The sequence below is a fragment of the Ambystoma mexicanum genome, chromosome 2p, assembly GCF_040938575.1.
Source record: "Ambystoma mexicanum isolate Mex_15411 chromosome 2p, UKY_AmexF1_1, whole genome shotgun sequence".
Taxonomy (NCBI): Eukaryota; Metazoa; Chordata; class Amphibia; order Caudata; family Ambystomatidae; genus Ambystoma; species Ambystoma mexicanum.
Genome location: NC_090923.1, coordinates 300052040 through 300074275, shown reverse-complemented (window position 1 = coordinate 300074275; position 22236 = coordinate 300052040). Strand labels below are relative to the sequence as shown.

Below are 22236 nucleotides of genomic sequence, written 5' to 3'. Positions count from 1 at the left end.
AAAGGTATTGCTCAAGGGAATTTCCCCCGAGAGGAGCCCTGGGAGACACGTTCGTGGTGGAGTGGAATTTACCACTATTGTACGCGTTCCCTCCGATTCCCGTCATTCCTCATGTCATCAGGAGGCTGAGAAGGTTTCGGAGCCGCATGATCCTAATTGCCCTGGATTGGGCCAGGAGAACGTGGTACCCAGACCTTCTAGACATGTCCATCTGTCCTCCAGTATGTCTTCCTCAGAGAGAGAACCTTCTCTCTCAAATGGAGGGCCAGGTTCTCCATCCAGAGATCAAAACGCAAAACCTTCATGCTTGGTATCTGAAAGGCTGAGATACAGGGATTGGAACCTTCCAGATGATGTTATGGGGGTGTTGCTTCCGGCAAGAAGGCCAGCAACAAAGTCTCTATACCGTTGCCGTTGGAAAATGTTTTGCAACTGGTGCAGAGAAAAGAATGTCGATCCTTTTCTATGTTCTACTACGGAAGTATTATCTTTCCTTCTGACCCTAGCACATAGAGGTCTGAATATCGGAACAATAAAAGGTTACCTTGCGGCGCTTTCCATTTTCAAGCGCTCATCGGAAGAATGCTCCTACTTCAAAATTACTTTGATAATACAATTCTTAAAAGGACTCACTAATGTGTTTCCTCCTCACCCATTTCAAGTACCAATCTGGGATCTAAATTTAGTCCTAAAATTCTTAATGTGTGCTCCTTTTGAGCCTATGCACACGTGTCCATTAAGATTACTAACGTGGAAAACAGCCTTCTTGGTTGCTCTAACAGCAAGAAGAGTGAGCGAATTGCAGGCACTGTCTTCTGGGCCACCCTATACTGTGTTCCATAAGGACAGAGTTGTGTTGAGGGTAAAATCATCATTTCTACCGAAAGTAATATCTGATTTTCATTTAAGTCAGACACTTGCCTTATCCGCATTCGATCCTCCACCCCATCCTTCGAAGGAGGAGTAAAGATTACACAGGTTGGATCCGAAAAGAGCTTTAAGCTTTTACATCTCTAGACTTTCCAGACTTAGAGTGGACAACCAGCTTTTTATAGGTTACAAAGGAAGGAAACTGGATCAATCGGTGACAAAACAGACAATTTCACGCTGGATTGTGCTTTGCATTTCAGAATGCTACAGACTAGCTCAAAAAGACCCTCTGGAAGGGTTAAGGGCTCATTCCACCAGAGGCATCGTCTCCTCCACGGCCCTTCAAAGAGGTGTTCCAATAAGATCCATTTGCGAAGCAGCAACTTGGTCTTCGCTACACACCTTCTCAAAATTCTATAACCTGGATGCTTCCCAGTCTAGGGAGCTAATTTTTGGAAAAGCAGTACTATACGCAGCCATCTAAGAGTATCAAAAAAATCTACCCCCTCCTCCAGAGGAATTGTCCACACTGCTTTGGGAGTCTATCTAAGATGAGGAATACGTTGGAGGACACAATCCACTCGAAGAACAAGTTACTTACCAACTGGTAACGTTCTTTCGATTGGCTGTTCCTCCAACGTATTCCTCATCGCCCTCCCAGCCTACCCCCCTGTAGATTTTTCCGGGTTATTGGCATCTCAAATCTCGCAAGGCTCATACCTGTCTGCCGACACAATCTACACAGTACAAGATCAAAGATAAAAACGGGAAAAACAGAACTGAGGCCAACGGGCTCCGCGCGTGCTACTTATACACCCGATGACGTCACCCTCGACAGAGGCCTTCGAGGGACCATCGACTCGACGACATCGACGCACGGCGCCCTCTGCCGAAAAGATTTCCGAAAGAGCAGCAAAGCTGGATGGAATACATCTAAGATGAGGAATACGTTGGAGGAACATCCAATCGAAAGAACGTTACCAGTTGGTAAGTAACTTGTTCTTCTCTGAAAACAGAAATGGTGTTGTCGCAGATTGTGCTAATATTTTCAGTCCGGTTTGGCGAATAGTCCGAGAACAAATTGTGTTGTCTGTCATTGGTTTTAGTCTAGAGTTTAACTGTGTTATGAGATTAGCCTTATGTAAAATGATGTATTCTCATCCTCTGCGGATGTCTTAATGTGAACCACATCGTCTCCAGGTGGGCATTATTATAATTATTAACCCTATAGCGCATGCAATACACGTGTTCCTAACACAAAACAGTTGGGCCCTGTGATTTATGGATGTGTTCTGGGTGGTGTGAGGTGCAGAAAGACATCGGGTTTTGAGTGGCAGCCTTGGTAGAACCAGTATGACTTCAAATATTTTAGATCCCTACCAGGCAATTATGCCATTTAATAATCACTGTGAATTCACAGAATCTTGGTGTGCAAAGTTACAAATGTATCTGCTAATTCATCCTAGTTTGATGAGGGAGGCTGACCTGCTAAACCAGGATCTTTTGCCATCTCCTGGAAGTACCTGAAATCCTTGCAAGGCCAAATGCAAAATGCATAAGTAGGCATGGAAGCAGAAAATGCTTGTGATGCAGTTTGCTGAGAAACGATGGAGTGGTCTTTGGAGATGACTTGGTGAATAGGATTATGGCCTTCCTCGTATTGTGCACCTAAATCAAGACCGGACCCCATTTCTGTATATGATAATGCATTAACTTATTTGCCTCTTCAATGGTATATGTCAGTTATTCCTTTCAGTGATCCTCTTAAGTGTGTAATTTGAACGCCTTCAGTGAACTGAAACAAAGCTACTGACAAAAAAAGCCGAATCTGAAATATTTATATGGTATCGGCTCTGGAAATCATTTTAATGCAACTAAGCCCAGGCTTAAACATCTGGAATTATTTTAAGTACTTGCCTCTAAGCAAAGGTATAATGTAAATGAAAAAGAAAACTTGCCTAACCCCTGATTTGTTAATAGGGAACAGAAGATTTAAATTTTGGTCACTGGGTAAGCCTATTTAGAACAATATATGCAGTAGTATGAATCCACTATCCGAGGATACCATGAAGGTCTACCGCTTGAAAGAGCAATGGCATATAATCTAGCCGGCTACTTGTAAAGTTGTGCCACATTATCCCAAAGTGGAGTTCACACTGTGTGTCTCTTTCTGGACCCATTTAAAAAGTTTCAGGACTAATGCCAGAGCCTTCAAAATGCTGGGGCCACAAGACCTAAAACAACTTAATTTTACACTAGAAAAGGGCATGGATTTGTATAGTTAATATTGCCCACTGTACATTCGGTATGCGGGTGGAAGATCCCTAGACCTACTACCCCAGCTGATGGAATGCAGCAGCTCAGCAGGGCGAGTTGCACATAGCAGAATCTTGAATACATAAGCCAAGGTGACAGTGAAGGCTAGATATTCGATTTCATACGAACGGTGGACGCTTTCATATTTCGTCTTGTAATGCAGTAAACGCAATTTAAAGGCCGATATGAGAGAGACCACTATAGTAGATCATCGTGATCACAGAAGATGTAGTACAAAGATACCAAACTAAAAAAGCTTGCTGACGGGCTGATGTATTATTTTCCAGATCAAGCATTGCCTTGCCGATGTGGCATGGGAGAGACTGTTTCTTTTATGTATGTACCATCCATCAATGATGGGCAACATCTTTTTCCACCAGTGGAGTCTGCAGCTATGCCCCATATTAAGGAATTCTTTATAATTTGCTTGTCTTTTTTTTAGGTATGCTAGCTTTTGGTACAGTTTCCACGTGGAGTTATTGGTTGTTTAATTTGGTGTCAGTTATATCTGGTGGTTTAATTGTTTACCTGTATTACTTTTATTATTGCATCTTAAATGGCTTGTTTTATTACAATTGCAACAAGACAAAATGAACAAAAAAGTTACAATGCCCATCAAGAGATCTCTTCTCTTTCACAGACAAAGCCTCCTTACGCTGCTTCAGCAGAAGAAGTGGCCAAAGAACTTAAGACTCAATCAGAAGACTCTAAATCCTCTGTGGCATCTTCAGATGGCTCCATGGCTGAAAACGGAGTGGTGAATGAGGAAAAACCCACATCGCAGATGAACGGCAACACAGGGGATGTCGGGGCTTCCAACCAATCTGAAAGTGCCTTGAGTAGTGACTCTAAATTGTGCAATACAAATCCTCACTTAAATGCACTAAACACAGACAGTGTTTGCCAAAAAGATGAGACTCTTGAGGCGGCTGTCTTTAAAAAGGAAGAGTAAACCTATTTTTATAGAGGGTGACGGATGTTGGATGGTTCATGGTTAGGAATATCTGGGAAGAAAGAAAGCCTACAGTTAAGTACATTTTTTCCTTTCCGTAAGCGAAAAATGAAGACTTTGGAAATTCGGATCCCTCTTTTGATGTTAGAGATGAAATAACTCAAACATTTTTATTTTTTAACCAGTTGTAGTCAAAATGCTACAATAAACCAAACCAAGAAAATGAAGAGCATTTGACTCCCGCACTTAAAATGAAGTATACAAAAAAGCTCAAACTGGTTATGACAAAAACAGAAAGCTTGTAGTTTATTTTCTTGAAACGTAAAGAAAACACATTTGGCAGGCTTTAAGTATATATAGCATATAATATAATTTTTAGTACTTGGCACCATATGTATGCCATTATATTTGATTTTGCATTACTGTGTCACACAAAAAAGCTTTTTTCAAGGCTTTAATTTCATGATTATGGAAAATGAAAGGCACAACCACACTTTTATTTCCTTTTACTTAAAATTCATCACTGTTAATGTGGTTCTTTTGTGTTAAAAATGTGCTATCAAAAGAAAAAGAGAAATTGAGTAATTCTGCAGTTTTGCTGATTTTAAATATACATCATACATACTTCACAAGAAAGTTAAATGGAGATAAACTTGAAAAAAATCATAGAAAATGCAAATGACCTTTCAAAGCAAAACACTTGTTCTGCAACTTTTTGTGACTAATACCATGCATCCGTGATCAATGAACTATGTGGTTTTGAATCAGACGTAGACCATTAGTGCTACTATTGAGCTGAACTTCTGCATGGTTCATAATTTTTAAAGTGTGTAGTTAATATTATGCATGTTATTGTCCTCTCTCTCCCATTCTTACAAGTACCGTGCCCATTTGCAAAACAAAAAAAGCTAATAATCAGTAATAGTCCGATAAAAGATGTTAACTATGTTTAGTCATTGACTGATCTTGCTCTAACCTTAACATTTTGTGATTATTGACCTCTGTTGCATTTATTCTGAAACATAAAAAAACTATCTAGCCGTTTGAATATCAACGTTACCCTGGTGTACTCATTGCTGTATGCATTATTGTTCTCTGTTGCTGTTTTATGCCTTCATATTAACCAATATGAAAATCTTTGAAGAAAAATACACAAAAAAAGCTTTTATCTTCAAAAAATACCCCCTTCTGTAGCAAGAAAAAAAGCTTGTTCTTGAGAACTTTCCCCATCAAGAATTTAGTATGAGCAATTATACCCTGTATCATTTGATGTTTCTGTTAGTGTTTCCAAACTTAATGTACTTTGAAATCAGAATCATTTCTTTATATTCATTTTCATATAATTCTCCTGATGCTCTTCATCACACATTAGTGATCAGAAATGAGGTGTAATTCCCCATTCCCTGCCCGCAAGAGCTGAGTAGGTATCTTTATGTAAGTTGAAGGGAGTTCTGCCCCAACTCATGGATTGTGCAAGAATGGACTACTGTTGGGTTTGATTGGCTGTAGATGGATTGTGGTGTGGTGTATTTGAAGGCAATTGAATGCAACTTACAATGCTTAATAAAAATCTTTATTCTTTTAGTATAAATTATGCATTTGACTCGTTCATTTAGAGTCTTTTGTTTGTTTTGTATATTTTTTTACTTTTTTATATACTTCATTCAGACTATAGGTTGTATGACCTGTGTGCTCTTGTAACACCGACATCCCTCTAGTCCATGCAGAGTTTGGTCTCTGCGTACACAACATTAATCATAATTCTGTCCAAAGACATTTACAGATATAGTATTCCAGAATACTCATCAGAACAATAGTGATACAAGGACATGTTTACCTATTGAATGTACTATCCATAATGATCTAGCCCTCGGTTCACTTGGATGTGGTTCACTTGGATGTGAAATGGAAATCTTATTTTAACCCCTGAACCCCATTTTAATTCGCAATAATTTAGTGTAGAATCCTAATGGGAGGCCAAACACCACTTGCAAGAAAACATTCAAAATGTAATTGATTACTTAAAAATGTAATGTTAGTATTTTTCTTTGTTTGGTCTAGAGCTGCACAGTCCACATATTGTTCAATCATGTTATTTTCATTAATGATAATAAAGATTACAGTAGAACCAGACAAGAGCAGAATCCAAGAGCACACCCAACATTTGCATTGTAGTGGAAAGAAAAGTTAGACGCTTCTTAGTCCAGTTTTAAAATCGGGTATTTGTAGATTTTGATACTGCTTATTGGGCTGACTGAATCATCCATGCGGAGGTGTAACAAAAAAATAAGCTTACAAAGTCCCACAGAACTCTTAATCAGATGTTGCAGCGTGAAAGGATTTGAAGAGGACAGCCACAGAGCAGATTATTCTCAAAACGAAAAAGAAATACATTACATTGGCTGGGGGGCACAGAATGAATGGAATGTGGGTATGGAAATGCTTTCTTCTCTAAAAGGCCATCATAACTCCTAGATGTAGGGGGACACAAGTGGTTGGAAAAAGTACACAATCTGAGAGTTGAATTGAACAGAAAAAATGAGAAAAGACAGCAGGCCCAATTCATAGAATGTGGCGCAGAAAAGGGGCACACGCCGAGAAGGAGCATGTGCCAGCTGTGGCACAGAGAAATGATTGTGTGGCACACATATTCATGGATTTCCAGAGGCATCAATAGCCGTGGCACAAGGAACAGCAATATGCGCCAGTAACGCCCCCACGCACAGTAAAAAGCATGTTAAATGCCTAACCAGGCACAAGGCTCGGCGCTATCCCTGGGCTCAGCACGATCCCCAGCTGCACCCCAGCATAATTGCGTGAAAAAACATTGCAATCTCGGCCGCACCCTAGCCAAATCGCGTGAAAACTCTGCACATTCCGCGACCGCACACCAGCCAAATTGCATGAAAACTCTGCACGTTCCGCGACCGCACACCAGCCAAATTGCGTGAAAACTTTGCGTGTTCCCCGGCCGCAGCCCAGTCAAATTGCGTGAAAATCTGCGCGTTCCCCTGCCTCACCCTAGCCAAATAGTGTGCAAAACTGCACGTTCCCCGACCGCACCACAGCCACGAGCAATCCTCGGGAAGCAGACCCCTCCTGATGGGACACCCCCACCCCATCACCTTTGACCCCACACTGCAGGCAGCCTCCTCCACACGGGACACCCCGTCACCCCACCCTGCAGGCAGCCCCCGCCACATGGAACACCCCAGCCCCCAAACACTTGTGTATGAGCGCGATAGAAATAAAATATCAATCAATCACCCGTAACCCCACCCTATAGGCTGCCCTCTCCGGACACCCCCAACCCGTCCCCATCACCCGTCACCCCACCCTGTAGGCAGCCCCCTTGGCATGGGATGCCCCATCGCCCGTCACCCCACCCTGCAGGCAGCCCCCTCCACATGGGACACCCAGCCCCATCACCCGTCACCCCACCGGCAGCCCCCTCTACATGGGACACCCCCATCACCCCACCCTGTCCCCTCCACATGGGACACCCCCGCCCCATCAACCCACCCTGCAGGCAGCCCCCTCCACATGGCACACTCCAGCCCCCCTCACCCTACCATGCAGGCACCCCCCTACACATGGCACACCCCATCACCCCACCCTGCAGGCAGTCCCCTCCACATGGGACACCCCCGCCCCATCAACCCACCCTGCAGGCAGCCCCCTCCACATGGCACACCCCAGCCCCCCTCACCCTACCATGCAGGCAGCCCCCTACACATGGCACACCCCCATCACCCCACCCTGCAGGCAGTCCCCTCCACATGGGACACCCCAGCCCCCATCACCCCACCCTGCAGGCAGCCCCCTCCACATGGCACACCCCAGCCCCCTCACCCTACCATGCAGGCAGCCCCCTACACATGGCCCACCCCAGTCCCCATCACCCTGCAGGCAGCCCCACCCCATGGGACACCCCAGCCCCCGTCACCCCACCCTGCAGGCAGCCCCACCACATGGGACATCCCAGCCCCATCACCCCACAGGCAGACCCCGCCACATGGCACACCCCAGCCCCATCACCCGTCACCCTACCCTGCAGGCAGCCCCCTCCACATGGCACACCCAAGCCCCAGTCACCCGTCACCCCACCCTGCAGGCAGCCCCACCACATGGGACACCCCAGCCTCCGTCACCCCACCTTGCAGGTAGCCCCCTCCACATGGGACACCCCACATGGGATACCCCAGCCCCCATTTCCGTGACCCCACTCTGCAGGCAGCCAACTCCACATGGGACACCCCAACCCCCATCACCCCACCCTGCAGGCAGCCCCCTCCAGACTGGACATCAACTGCATGCTGGACGCTCCATCGATGTGTTGTGCACCTTGGCTGCCGTGTTGTGACACCACTGTGAATATCCACTTCAAAATGTATCCTGCAAACACAAATGAATGCATACACCTGGCCCATATCCTTGAGTGTGGCAGCTGCTCAAACACAATTGCTGTCTGCAACCATCTCCCAACATAAACATGTAACAAGTTAATGATAAAGTGAGGCACTGCTGGCCATGTGACGACGTCATGTCACAAGTCCCCATGGAGAATAGCCAGAGAATTACATACTCAAAAGAAGCCTCAATGTGTGACACATGAACAGACACTGCCCAGACATGTCACGGCCTGACCCTCAATGAGCTGCTATTACCAGAACAGATTTCCCAATAAACACATCACCGTACCACCCATGTGTGAAGGATATGATCTGAAATCAAAAACAATGATATGGCATTCATAATGCACCTATACACACGTGTTTGAAGGCGCAACGAGTCAGGGGAGGGGGAACAGAGTGAAGACAGAAATGACGATCTTGCTAGGCCAGGTGACATTGAGATGGTGCAAGTGCATGGGAAGGTGAGAATTGCAGGGGGAAGGTGGATGGGGAAGTGCAGTACATGGGAAGGACATCCTAAGAAATACAAAAACAATGAAAAGCATCAAAGTGCGGGCAGCTGGTAGCAAATGCAAGGCTAAGTGCAGACATTGGGTGTTATGTGCAGGTAGGGGGCTGTAGGAAATCAGAAAAACAGTCCAAGTGCGATGGATGTCATGGAGGCAGTGCGAGTGGCAGGCGAGGGGATCTTGGCCCAAGGTCAGAGGGTAGCCAGGTGACCAGTGCAGATACAGATAGGATGTCAGCAGGGGAGAGGAGGACAGAAAGCACAAGCAAATAGGAATATATTGAGTCCTGATTGAGTACATGGCAATCAGGACAATGTGTCACGCACCGAGACTGCTGTATTGGTCTGCTAATGTGTAAATCCAAAGTAATGCCAATATTGCATGGCAGTGTAAGAGGCAGACCAACACCAGAGACAATGATAACTGCACAAACACATGCTGGTGAAGGGGAAAGCATGAAATGTGTGTTACAGAGCATCAAGCAAATCATGTGCCAATTTCCTGAACGTGTCATACTCCCACAATCACCCCACCCACCCACCTCCCTCACAAACACAGTAAGGGCCAATACACAGTGATCCTGCACATGTGAAAGCAAATGACATTTTACGGTGCACACCAAAACTCACCCTTCACACTCCTCCACCGGTCAGCCACATGCGTATATTCACCACGCAAATGGATAGCAAACATGACACATGCATGCAAGTAACCACACACATGAACAACCATGGTCCGAACCAGGGACACTAAATGGACTAACAAACCGGCACACTGCAAAAAAAACTGAGAAACAATTACTGTGAGTTAAGAAAATAAATTATATTGAACAGTTCTTTTGTGCACTTACACACTGTAAATAAAAGTTCAAAATATGTCCATGAAAAAAGTAAAGAATGCAAAAATGTCCATGTCCATGAAAAATATAGACAATACCATTAAAAATAAAACCAAAACCATTACTGCATGGTGAACAGCAAAAAAACATTTAAAACTATTTACTCAATTAACATTGAGTAATGTCCACAGTCCACTCCAAATCATAAAAGGAAAACCACACATGAAAAACACAGAGTACAAAAAACTGACTAATGTTCTTAAGCTCCAAATAATAAATAAAATCAACAAAAACTTAAATGTAAAAAACTATTTACAAAGGCAGCGGGCTAGTCCTAGTCACCAGCCTCACACAATGTGTCAGCCAGGACATCATCACACACTGTGTCCAATTCCCCTAGGCGAGGCCTCCGCTCTCACCTCGAGGGCTTTCAGGTTCTCCAGCATGGGGTCTGGCATGGATTCACATGCTCATGAATATTCCCCGTCGTCAGGCTGGGAATCCTCGGTAAAGAAAAAACCAGTATCAGTTTCGTTTCTGATCTGTCTTTCGTAGTAGTAACCAATCACTGATCTCTGCGTCATACTGACCACAGCCAATGACTGCCCTCTACCTAAGCCCCGCCTCTGGCAGCCATCTTCAGATTTTTACCGCACGTTCATGTGTTGGGATCCTCGTGCTATTGCTCTCGAGCGTTAGTGCTATTGTTTCACGTTTTTTCTCAAAAACTTCGTTTTTTTCGGTCAAAAGAGCCTCAAGCTCCACCGACTCTCCATCCGATCAACGGGGACCCGTGTCGGATTCGTCTACGCCCCTCAAGGGTGAAGATTTGTCGAGCTACGCTTTTGGAGGACTCCAGAAGTTTCTCAGGCCCATCTCAGTCATGGCCCAGGAGAAGGGAAGCTCGACGCCCGGAAAGCTGTTCAGGGTCTGCCCTGGATGCCAGCTGCAGAATGTCTTTAAGGAAGACGAACACTCCTTTTGTCTTTACTGCCTACATGAGGACAAGACGCATGTGGAGAAGGACTGTGCGTTTTGCGGCAACATGTCGGAGCGGACCATGAAGGACCGCCATCAACGTCTCGCCAACTGGCTGGAAGGGAAGAGCCCGTCCTGCGAGAAGAAGAGGAAGAAATCCGAGCGGTCTTCTAAGACCTTTGAGGACGCCCCGGCGATGGGGGTCCAACATAAGGCCAAGCACCGTGAGTCCGCTGGCACCGGGAGCGCCGAACGGTCGGGCTCTACGGGCGCCAGGCAGGGCGCACCCTCCCCGGCACCATCAACCACGAGCCAACGCTCTGGGTCGGGTAAGAGGAAGGCCGAGCACCTGGCGAAGCTCCTGGAGAGACCCCGGTCGAGCTCGAAGGCGGAGGGGGAGCGAGGCAGTGTCCCCCCCCCTCAAGGAGAAGGCGGTGAGCGCACCAAGGGTGGTGAAAGCCTTAATCCATCCGGCCAAGGCCTCTATCGAGACAGTCGCGGCGGCCCTGGCTCAGCCTGTGGAGGCTACACCAGTGGCGGCGACCTCGGGGCTCAGAGTCTCCCTGCCACCGCGGAGGGAGTCCTCTTTTATGCCCATCGACAGGACCCCCGTGAAACCTTCGACGGAGAAGAAAAAGGGGGGGCAGGGGGTCGTCGTGGATTCGGCCTCAACCTCTGAGGAAGAACTGATCGAGGTCTTAAGCCACGGCGTTGGCGTGGAAGAAGACCAGCCCGTCGGGAGGGATCCCGACGCAGGAGACGACGACATCGTCGAGGGTACCGACGGGGCCCCTGACCGCCCGTCGGATTCCCCTCTGCCAGTGCCGCAAGACAACTCGGCGGCCATTTTGTTGGCTATACAGTCCTTATGCTCAGAGATAAGGACAAGACTGCTGTTACCAGTGGAGGAACCACTCCCGTCGGGGGACCCGGAACCAGGCCCTTCGGGCAGCCCCCTCCTAAGAAAAGAAGGATTCACCCTCCACCTCCTTTTCAGCCGTCGCGCCCCGTTCAGCCCTCCTCCCCGTCCACGACTCGAGGGGATGATACGGGGACTGACACGGCCGCAACGGGTACGGACGACGAGGTGTACGACGAGGATCTGCCGTCGTCTCCTCCTTCCCCGCCCGACGAGATTGGATCTTTTCACTCCATGATCGCCAGGGCATCTGAGCTCTTCCAGCTCTGCCCTGAGGAGAAGAAGATGGAAGGTTTCCTTTATCAGCGGGGCGAGGCCAAGAGGAAGACGGTCCTCGCGGTACCTCTACTGGACGATATTTGGGATGAGGGCCTCGCCCTCCTCAAGAATCCATCCACGACGCCAGCTAGAAGAGACCGGTACGAGAAGATGTACCGGGTCCCGGACGCGGCCCCCTTGTGCCTCCGGGCACAGCCTACTCCGGACTCTGTCGTCTCCGCGGCGGCCAGGAAGAAAGCGGGGGGTGGTGCGGCCTCCACGTCGGCTTCCCCGCCGGACGGCGAGGGAAAGAAATTGGACACGATGGGGCGCAGGGTCATCTCGTCTGCAGCGACGACGATTAAGGCGGCTAACGTCTTGGCTATCGTAGCCCGGTACGACAGGGAGCTGTGGTACAAACTGGCTCCCCTGCTGGACTTCCTACCGGACGACAAGAGGGCGGATGCCCTGGAGATCTTGCAGGAAGGTGAGGTGGCGTCGGACCACGCCATCACGATTGCGACGGACATCGCCGACACCGGATTTCGCCAGTTGGGCAACGGCGTGTGCCTTAGGCGGCATGGATGGCTCAAGGCTACTGACTTCCGTCAAGACGTACAGACCAGAGTCCTGGACATGCCGTTCGATGGGAACAACCTGTTTGGGAAAACAGTAGACGATTCCCTTCAAGCCATTAAAGCGGACACGGAGACGGCCCGGGCTCTCGGGGTTCTCCAGCAACGGCAACCGCCCTTTCGTAGCGGCGGAGGCAAGGGCGCCTCCAAAGGTTCCGGCGGCGGATTTTCCACCTACCGTCAAGCGGCCCGTTAGTCGTCTCAGGAAGCTTACAGGGGACGAGGCAAGTCAGGCGGACCCCGCCGTCGTCGCCAAGGAGGTCAAGGCGGCAAAGCCTCGTCTAAACAGGATTGAACCGGCCGTGGGGTCGGGCCCCCACCGAAGCACCCCGGTGGGAGGCCGGCTGGCGAGCTTCGTCAGCGTGTGGGAGTCCATCTCCACCGACCGTTGGGTGCTGGACGCCCTAGCCCAGGGCCACGCGCTCGAGTTTCAAAGAAGGTGCCCGCGCGTCCCCCTGTGGCCAGGAAGGAGCTTCACCTCCCTCAGCTTCTCCGGGAGGTAAAGGCGATGCTCAGGAAGGGCGCCATCAAACTCGTCCCAAAGAGGCTTCGGGGCTACGGAGTTTACTCAAGATACTTCCTCGTGAAGAAGAAAATGGGAAGATGGCGCCCCATCCTAGACCTACGACGGCTGAACAAGTTCATCAAGGCACAGAAGTTCCGGATGGTCACCCTCCAGCACGTCCTGGGTCAGCTGGAGGAGGGCGACTTCCTGTCGTCGCTGGATTTGGAGGATGCCTACTTCCATATTCCCATCCTAAAGGGGCACCGAAAATTTCTCAGGTTCGTGGTCCAAGGGCGTCACTATCAGTTCAGAGCCCTTCCCTTCGGTCTACGGTCGGCACCCAGGGTATTCACCAAGTGCCTTGCACCAGTGGCGGCGCAGCTGTGCCGGGAGGGGATCCACGTCTACCCCTACCTGGACGACTGGCTCATCCGAGCCAAGACGAGGGAGCTCGCCGTGGAGCACACGGCAAGGACCGTCCAACTTCTCACGGACCTGGGATTCTCCGTGAACTACGCCAAGTCCCACCTGGTACCCGCGCAAGACGCACTGTTTCTGGGAGTGAAGCTCGACAGTGTCCCTTCTGGCCTCCCCGTCGGAGGAAAGGACCAGGGCCATCCTGGGCAAGGTACAGCGGATGTTGGTTGCCGACGCGGCCAAGGTGAGGTCCATCAGTCCCTCCTCGGAATGATGTCTTCTTGCATCTACCTCATTCCCATGTGCAGGCTCCGGATGCGCCCGTTGCAGGAGTTCCTGGACGCGCGCTGGATCCAAACGACGGGCAGCTTCGAGGAGAGGATCTCACTCGACGAGAGTTTCCGACGAGCGATCCGGTGGTGGGGCACCCGCGCGCATCTGACGGCGGGCATGGACTTCCAGACCCCAAGCCACCAGGAGACAGTGACCACGGATGCCTCCCTGGAAGGGTGGGGAACGCACACCGAAAATCTGCACGCGAGAGGCCTTTGGCTCCCGACGGAGAAGTCCCTCCATATCAACGTCCTGGAGCTCCGTGCAGGTCCTTCCTTCCGTCCCTCAAGGGCAAGGTGGTGAGGATCTTCACAGACAACACCACCACCATGTTTTACATCAGGAAACCGGGCGGAACCAGGTCCCCAGCACTGTCCAAGGAGGCGCAGGACCTGTGGCATTGGGCCGTCGCCCAAAGGATGTTTCTGGTGCCGTTTCATCTGGCAGGGATAAAAAACACCATCGCCGACTCACTCAGCAGGGAGCTGCGCTCGTGCCACGAGTGGGAACTATGGCAGGATCTAGTGGATCGCCTCTTCCGACGGTGGGGCACACCCCAGATCGACCTGTTTGTGACGGCGACGAACTCCAAGTGCCGGAGGTTCGCCAGCAGGTTTCCCCAGCCGAGGAGCATGGGCGATGCTTTCTCGTTCCCCTGGGAAGGCCTGTTCCTATACGCGTTCCCTCCATTGCCACTGCTGATCCGGCTCATCAACCAGCTCAAGAGGTCACGGTGCAGGATGATCCTCGTCGCACCTGCGTGGCCGAGGCAGATATGGTTCCCGGACCTTCTGGACTTGTCAGCGTCCCCGTCAATCAAGCTGCCAGTGGACGCGGATCTGCTCTCCAGGGAAGGAGGCGCCATCCTCCACCACGACCCGAAGTCGCTGAACTTGCAGGCCTGGCTCCTGCAGCGCTAGAGTTTGGAGGATACGACATACCGGCCGACTGCAGAGAGGTTCTTGCAAAGGCCAGGGCGTCCTCGAATCTTAAATGCTACGGACACAAATGGAAGAGGTTCTCTGTCTGGTGCCACGCACAGAAGATTAACCCTCTAAGGATTACGGCTCCCCAAGTACTGCCATACCTGTTGACGCTGGCCAAAGCTGGATTGGCACACGCGTCCATCAAGATTCATCTTGCTGCGATCTCCCGATACACCAGAACCACGGGGCGGACGTCCTTGTGGTCTCATCGTCTGGTGAAAGCGTTCATGAAGGGACTGTTCAGATCGTTCCCGCCGGTGAAGGCTCCGGCCCCGGCGTAGGAGCTCAACGTGGTGCTGACCAAGCTCATGGGACCTCCGTTCGAGCCTCTGCACTCGGCCCCGTTGAAGTTCCTGTCGTGGAAAACAGCGTTTCTTGTGGCCATCACCTCCGCACGACGGGTGGGAGAGATCCAGGCCCTTTCCTGCAAGGCCCCGTACTTGACTTTTCACGACACGAGGGTGGTGCTCAGGACGCACCCCTCCTTCATGCCCAAGGTGCCGTCGGACTTCCACCTCAACGAACCCTTGGTGTTGCTTATGTTTTTCCCGTCGCCTTCGTCGCCGGCTGAGAGGACTTTGCACTCGCTGGATGTGGCTAGAGCGCTGAAGTTCTACGTGGACCGAACGAAGTGTTTTCGGAAGACGTCACAACTCTTTGTGAACTTTGGACCTGTCAATCAGGGGAAGGCTCTCTCGAAGGCTTCCATTTCCAGATGGCTCTCCAGCTGTATCATGTACTGTCACCGGTTGGCAAACCGACCGCTGCCCGGCCGTCCGAGAGCACATTCCACCAGAGCGATCGCAGCTACCACGGCGTTCCTATCTGATGTGCCCCTGCTGGACATTTGCAGGGCTGCTACGTGGAGGTCGACGCACACCTTCACCAAATTCTACTGCGTCGATCGGGATTCCAGGGAGGAGTCCAGGGTCGGCCAAGCAGTGCTGCGCAACCTGTTCGCCTGAGGTGAGCCTGGTGAGGAGGTAAGATTGCTTAATGTTGAGTTTGATGTGATGCTTAATGTTGAGCCTTTGCCACCTCCCGTGGTTGTGCATGTGGGTACTGCTGTGTATTCTTTATTCATGAGCATGTGAATCCATGCCAGACCCCATGCTGGAGAAGGAACAAGTTACTTACCTGTAACTGTTGTTCTCCAGCATGGGTCTGGCATGGATTCACATGCGAACCCTCCCGCCTACCCCTCTGCGGCTCTTCACTTGGTCATACTGCCACTTCACGTGCTTCCAAATCTGAAGATGGCTGCCAGAGGCGGGGCTTAGGTAGAGGGCAGTCATTGGCTGTGGTCAGTATGACGCAGAGATCAGTGATTGGTTACTACTACGAAAGACAGATCAGAAACGAAACTGATACTGGTTTTTTCTTTACCGAGGATTCCCAGCCTGACGGGGAATATTCATGAGCATGTGAATCCATGCCAGACCCATGCTGGAGAACAACAGTTACAGGTAAGTAACTTGTTCCGACTCCAGCATGGTCCTCTTCATCCCCTCCTACTCCCTGCAAGTATCCACAAGGACCTCAGCCCGACTCAGTGCTATCTCCTCCTTGGCTATGGTGAGTCTCGCCTCCTGAACCCGCTGCCTCTCTGCCCTGATTTCTTGCCGGTACTGAAAGAACACGGAAGACATCCTTGTGCGAAGGTCCACATTTGCATCCTGCCTAACGGCGGATACCTTCCCCCTTTCGATGGTATGCCCTGAGTCCCGAAGCCTCCTACTCAGAGCCTGCTGCTGCCTTATTGCCCGGTGCCTGAGTTGCCTGGCCAGCCTCTGGGCTGATGAAATTACCTGTTGGCGTCTGGCACTATCCCTGCTCCTGGGTGCCTGCTCTCCCTCCATTGCCACAGCTTTTGTCGTAGCCTGGATTGGCATGGTGACCACCTCGGCTGATCCAACGTTGACTCCCAGCTCAGGCAGGGATGTGATCTCCACCACACGGGCCAACGTGGTTGGGACAGGTACACAGGGGGCCCTGGTGGTATCTGGGATGGAAGGCTCCAGGGAATACAACTTGTGCACAGAGGAGGAGGGGGTTGCATAAGTGGCCATCCCACGCACAGATTTTGAGACCAGGAACGTAGCTAGCCAGTTCAGGAGACGCCCAACCTCATTGTGATGATATGCAAGCCCACGATTGTAAGCCTGCACATCATCACGAATGACGGCTTTACGCCTCGCGATGCCAGCTAGCACAGGTCCCACTCTGTCTCGAACAGCCACATCCGCAAGCATTGGGGTGTCGGTTTGTGTGGAAACATCTGACACCTGCGTATGGGCCCGGCCTGGGGCATGCCGGCAGGTGCATAATGGTGCAGGCGCTGGCCCAGGGGCAGTATTTGGCACAGGCACCTCCATGGCGACCTGCATTGCCTCCTGCCCCTGAGTCTGGACCGCACCAGTCGCACCCACCTCATCACCCCTGCCGACCCCATGGACTGGGCTGATACGGCCTCCTCCTCCACTGCCAACCTGGAGGCCTCCCCAGCATCTTCCGCAGTGGATTGCTCCTGTGTGAGCTCACCTGTCCCCCTGCTGCCGAGGAGTCCACGTCCACCTTCGCCCTCTTGGACCTCCCCTCAGCAGCTGTGGCCGATGATTGAGACGCAGCACCAGTCTCCTCGCTCCCCGATGTTGTTGATGAGGGGGCGTGACTGGGCCTTGCGTCACTACCCGGTGGAGGCATCCCTGCTCCCTTGCTCCACAGCACTTTCTACACCCTCTTCTTCCAACGCTGCTGTGGATGAGGAGACATAGAACACAAACATCAGGGTACTGTACCTATGTGTGTTTGGTACAAAACATAAACACATGAAGTACACTGCCAAAGGTCACAACCATCATCACCCTCCACAACACACAGGCACAAGCAATCTACATACATGAACATACATGTCTGTCCTTCACAACAGACGATAACATCCTTGGATGGCACTGCACCACCTAGAAATTGTGCATGCTACACACACATGCATCATGCGACATACAAATGTCATGCACACACATCACCTGACAGTCCTGAAGCAGTGCACTGAGCTATCACATCAGAGTCCCCTCAACATCAGTCAGGCAGCAAGAGTAGGGCACACATTGAAATGCACCAGTTACATCCATCCAGAAGTGATGGCCAGTCACACAGTCACTATTTCAATGTCCCGTCCCCTTTCCTCCATACTTGTGGGACGTTACGTCCTTCTTGACTGGACCGGAGCACTTTTATTAAAAAGCATAAAAAATGGAAAATGTTTGTCCTTCTCCTTTTTACGCAGGGTACCGCACGTGCCTGTAACCCCTGCTCTCCTGAGCTCTGCCCCGCGCATCGCCTTTCAGTCCTTTTCTCCACGCGGTCGGGGCTGGACGCACTTGCATCATCGGGAAAGATTATTTTCTTGTTCCCATTGTCCTTCTCTCCTGCTCCAGTTCTGCGATCACATAGTCCTCTGTCTATGCCGGAGCATCTGGGATTTGTGTCCTGTTCTTCATGTGAACGTCGCTTCGCTAGGGCGGATTCCCATTCTCTGCGCTTGTGTCAACTGGTATAGAATCAAAGACTTAAATTTCAATAACCTGGGCAGACTGAGATTTGCAACGGAGGCAACAGGCAGAGATTGAGGAATCCCCCGTGGGAGTCCTGCTCTCTCTCACTCCCCGGATTGAATATCAGAGAGGAGGGAGGCAGAATCCCCAGGGAAACTCTCCTGGGGAATAAAACCCTTAATCGCTGTGGCTCTTTGGAACGGAGGGTAGCAACTTGGACGGTCCCTCTAGGCGAGCTGGAGCGCGAAGAGGATCGGAAACCTTTCCGGGGAAACAATATAGAACAGGTAAATGCCAGGTAGGAAGGAGTGAGAGAAAAGGAGAGTACTAAGGTTTGGAAGTGACACGTATGTGATATTCAGAATGTGATCCTCAATGGGATGAGGACGTTCTTGGGAGTCTCCGGATGACTGGAAGTCTTAGAACTGTGGTGCTGAGCGAACGGATAAGTAAGGGAATAAATATTAGAAATGGCAGGATTGAGTGTGCTTAAGAGGACACTAAGTTTAAGGGAACTTACTGACACGGGCGGAACTCCTAACTTGAAACCTATGGTGGAGATGGGATACGGCCTGAGAATAAGCCTGTGGGTATGGGAGGCAGAAAGAAAAGAGGGGAGTTGGATATCAGGGGAGAATGCAAGTTAGCAATAACAGAAGGAGGAATCCTAGCTGCTAACTTACGGAGCGTCGGTAAGAACAGTAGCGACACGTATGCTAGCAACACTTCCTTCCTTATCAGGAGTCACGTGAGCAGACGCAGGAACCTAAGATGTGCGTGGAACAATTAGACCGCGGTCTTCCTTACAAAGGACTGTCGCTTTGGGAGCCTGCATTATAACGTTATGTGCCGTTCTTCCTAATCTCCTGTTTTTGCCACCATGACCAACGCTGATAATGTGTAACAGTATGCCCCTTTCTCAGGGGAGGTGAACCCGGCTTTCTGGGGTGGAAGCAATAGAACTTTCTCACCAATTTGGGGGCATAGACCCCTGAAGCAGCTTCCCACGTTCTTTCTGAAGGAGAGTATCCTTTCCAATCAATCAAAAACTGAAGGTGACCTCGTCTGTATCTTGAATCACAGATATTGGCCACTTCGTATTCCGGACCTGTCTGTGTTCACTGGCGGGGGGTGAGACTGATGAGTTCTAGCAAAGCGGTCCGGACCGGATAACTTAATCTGTGAGACATTAAAAACCGGGTGAATTCGAGACCAGGAATGAGGTAGCTCTAATCGAACTGCTGATGCTCCTACTAGGAAGAGAATCTTAAAAGGTCCAAAAACCGAGGAGACAATTTGGAAGGAACCAAATGTTTGGGGAGAAAACGGGAAGCTAACCAGACCAAATCTCCCTTCTGAAGTGGTACCTTTCTGCGATGACGATCTGCATACCGATCCTGGGCTGCTTTCAAAGATTGGCGAGCCAGGCGGTGACCTTCCTGAATGTCGCAAATCATGCGGTCGACTCCCGGGCATTGTGAAGAAGGAGGCGAGATGGAGGGTAAAAAGAATGGGTGATGACCATAGGAGCAGTAGAACGGGGTTGAGTTCAATGCAGAATGATATGCATTGTTGTACAAAAATTCTGCTAGTGGAAGTAACTCCATCCAGTTATCTTGGGCTGCGGATACAAAACACTGAAGATACCCTTCCAACGTTTGGTTTAAACGCTCAGTCTGACCATTGGTCTGCGGGTGATATCCGGAACTGAGAGACCTCTTTATTCCCAATTCCCGACATAGATATCTCCAGAAATTAGAAGTGTATTGGGACCCACGATCTGAAAAAATAGTATCTGGAAGTCCATGTTTGGAGAAGATTTCTGCCAAGAACACCTTTGCCATCTGTTCTGCACCAGGAATCTTGGTGAGAGGTGTAAAGTGGGCCAATTTAGTAAAGTATTCGATGGTTACCATAATAGCGGTGTGTTGAGACGAAAGAGGGAGATCAACAATAAAATCCATAGAAATAAACTTCCATGGTTGATCCGGGATAGGTATGCGGGATAGTAAGCCGTAAGATGGAACATGAGGAGTCTTGGACTGTTGACACACCACACAGGCGGAAACATAATCACGGACGTCAGTTCTTACTGTAGGCCACCAGAAATGTCTAGAGATGAGTTCCAAGGTGTTTCGATAGCCTCGATGTCCGGCAGCTCTGGAGTCATGGCACATCTTTAGTACCTCCTTTTGTAAAGCGGCTGAGGGAATCAGGACTTGAGCTTTATGGAAGTAACAGCCTTGAGTCAATTTAAGCGGATGTTGGCTCACTAATTCTTCACATGTCTGTCGGTTCGGTGACATTGCCAGTTTCAGCTCCTGAAGAAAGTTGGTTGTCATTGCTACGAATCTAGCTTTAGCGAATAAACGTTCGGGAGTGAATCGATGAGAGAAATCTTTGCGTGAAAGAGCATCTTGTCATGATGCCTACCTCCAAGGAGCCAGGTCCGACCCAGCAACCCCAGAGGCAGGCATCATTTCCCCCAGGGGAGTGCCAGCGGGCCCAAGCTGGGGCCCTTTGGACGCAGTCCTGGTGCCTTAGGCGCCAGGCTCATGTTGGACCTCTGTCCTGGCGCCTTAGGCGCCAGGCTCATAAAGCTAGACATGTGTTCAAGTGTTTTAATGTGCACTTACCTGATGCAGACCATGCTGCCACATCCAGGCCCTCTTGAGGCCTGAATGGGACTACTTTACCTGTGGGACTACTTTCCACCCAGGTGTGGTCGGGGAAGGATACATACCTGATCGGAGGAAGGATACACACTTGGAACTTCTTCCAAAGCTATTTAAACCACACCCGATCAGCAACTCTTGCTTTGCGTTGTTCTGCTCCTCGCAGCTGGACGCTCACCGTGTCAGCTCCTGCATCTGGACTTCAGCCACGCCTGTCAGCATCCTGGGTCACCTGCAAAGGGAGACAAGAGACCTTACCAGCTAAATCTGCACCACGGAGACATCACACCGACGATCCTGAAAAGGAAGACATCATTTTTAAAAGTATTTCGTTACGATCGCTGCAGCGCTGCATTTCACTCACCTTTCCTGGGTGCCTCCATCTTCAGCAGCGATCATCCGGATACACAGCCACTTCCCAGAGCCTAGAGAAAAAGACAAGAATAAGAGGTGAGAGAAGGAAGGGAATAAGACTTACCTGTTGGGTCATTCCCATTTAATTTCGGGTCTTGCCGCTTCCAGGCATTTTCCGGACCCCGGCCCCTATGGGGAAAAAAGACAGACATTGAATGAGCGTATGCAAAGACAGTTCCCGAGCGCTCATCCAGAACTAACCTGCCATTTACTGGAACTGCACGTTTCACTTCGGGTCGGCGCCATATCTCCGGCATTCCGAACCCCGGCCCCTAAGGGGAAAAAAGACATAAGCATTAGCGCTTGCTGCAATAAGACAATGAACATTATTATTAAGCTTGGACTTTTGAACTTGCAACAGAACTTTTACAGAGCCTTACCTGAATAGTCAAGCTTACCTGAACTCCCATCAATCCTCAATCCAGTGAAGTAACTGGGTTTCAACGCGCCCCTGCATCTGAAGCAGGATGGAGAGCTCATCCTTCCTGACCCTAAGGTGAGACTTCACGGGGAATCGTGGAAGGGTATCGTGGAGGGTTGAAAAGAGAGTGGGAGGCTTGAGCATAACTCAGTCAGTAGGTAATACTCCCTTTTCACGCACAGGGGAATATTCCTGCGAGCCGGAGAAGCCAGAGTAGAGGGCCCTTCCTGTCCATCTTCAG

General features: G+C 50.0%; 1 protein-coding gene across 2 annotated transcripts in view; it reads left to right on the top strand.

Moving 5' to 3' along the window:
• FAM120A (family with sequence similarity 120 member A) overlaps positions 1 to 5732 on the top strand; it is a 1536407-nt gene extending 1530675 nt beyond the window's left edge. For both annotated transcript variants that reach the window (XM_069643586.1, XM_069643587.1), the window contains one exon: positions 3827 to 5732. In XM_069643586.1, coding sequence (XP_069499687.1) covers positions 3827 to 4138 — 312 coding nt within the window. In that variant the 3' untranslated portion in view covers positions 4139 to 5732. The remainder of the gene's footprint in view (positions 1 to 3826) is intronic.
• Positions 5733 to 22236: the final 16504 nt, after the last annotated feature.